This window comes from Nanorana parkeri, unplaced genomic scaffold, assembly GCF_000935625.1.
Source record: "Nanorana parkeri isolate BGI_ZX_2015 unplaced genomic scaffold, ASM93562v1 scaffold3163, whole genome shotgun sequence".
NCBI lineage: Eukaryota > Metazoa > Chordata > Amphibia > Anura > Dicroglossidae > Nanorana > Nanorana parkeri.
Genome location: NW_017309431.1, coordinates 29,503 through 30,494, shown reverse-complemented (window position 1 = coordinate 30,494; position 992 = coordinate 29,503). Strand labels below are relative to the sequence as shown.

Sequence of the window (992 nt, the reverse complement as noted above, 5' to 3'; positions counted from 1 at the left end):
AAAAAAAAAAAGAAGAACCTACTACAGTAAATTTTACAAAGCGTCACATTATATGAAGACGGCGGCACTGGGCTGTTTTTCTGGCCGCCGTCTCTTGGCACACTGACTATGCATTAGCTTGATTTGAAGTAGAACCGTACCCCTATAGAGGCTACACGCAGGTCCTAGATGGACATAAAACACTATAGTAAAACCACGCCGCCCCCGGCAAATGCCAAAACGTGTGGCATGGGAACCGCCAGCAACGCCCAAACAAGGTTCTTCTGGCGGCGGGTCGGACGTGGTGCTGAAAGCTGGAGATGCCGCCTACGTTATGCCGGTCGGGACTCTTCTCTCTCTCCCCCCCCCCGGGGGCCCCGAAAGCAAAATCAATTCATCAGTCATTTGTGGAATTAGGAAAAGTGTAAAACCTAAAAATCAGCAGCGATGGCTCCGGGTCCACGCGTACAGAAAAACGCCAAGCACCTTAAAATCTGAACTAGAAATCAGTCCGGCACGCGTGCAGCTCAACGATTTATATTCAGTTCAATATATAGTCAGGCTGACGGATCGGTTCATCTTCTTCCCTATGAGGCGGGCGGCTCTGCCGCTCTGGGCCGTGGATCGCGTCGTCATTCTGTCGGGGAATAACGCTCGCTCCTCCGCCGCTGCTTTTGCCATCTGTGCTTTCTTCAGTTCCCTGGAGGAGTAAAAACAACAAATCAGAACAAAGGAAATGACAACTAAAACCTTGTACAATATAAAGACTGGAAAAGGTTCAAGCGGAACTCCGGGATCAGCAGACATCGTCCTCATACAAGAGCCTTGTGTATTACTTCCTGATCTGGGCAGTAATCCCGTGTGAGACTCAGAGCTTCCGGTAATAAAGACCGCTCACTGCTGCTCTCCTTGTGCAGGGTGACTGGTCTTGTCTCCGCCCCCCTCCTGTAATAAAGATCGCTCACTGCTGCTCTCTCTCCTTGTGCAGGGTGACTGGTCTTGTCTCCGCCCCC

The 992-nt window shown here is 50.8% G+C and overlaps 1 protein-coding gene across 1 annotated transcript in view; it reads right to left on the bottom strand.

Annotated features, from left to right (window-relative positions):
• Positions 1–452: 452 nt before the first annotated feature.
• LOC108802834 (wee1-like protein kinase 1-A) overlaps positions 453–992 on the bottom strand; it is a 16,075-nt gene continuing 15,535 nt past the window's right edge. Inside the window, exon 14 of the mRNA XM_018574687.1 lies at positions 453–679. Within this exon, the coding sequence (XP_018430189.1) occupies positions 526–679 (154 nt within the window). The 3' untranslated portion in view covers positions 453–525. The remainder of the gene's footprint in view (positions 680–992) is intronic.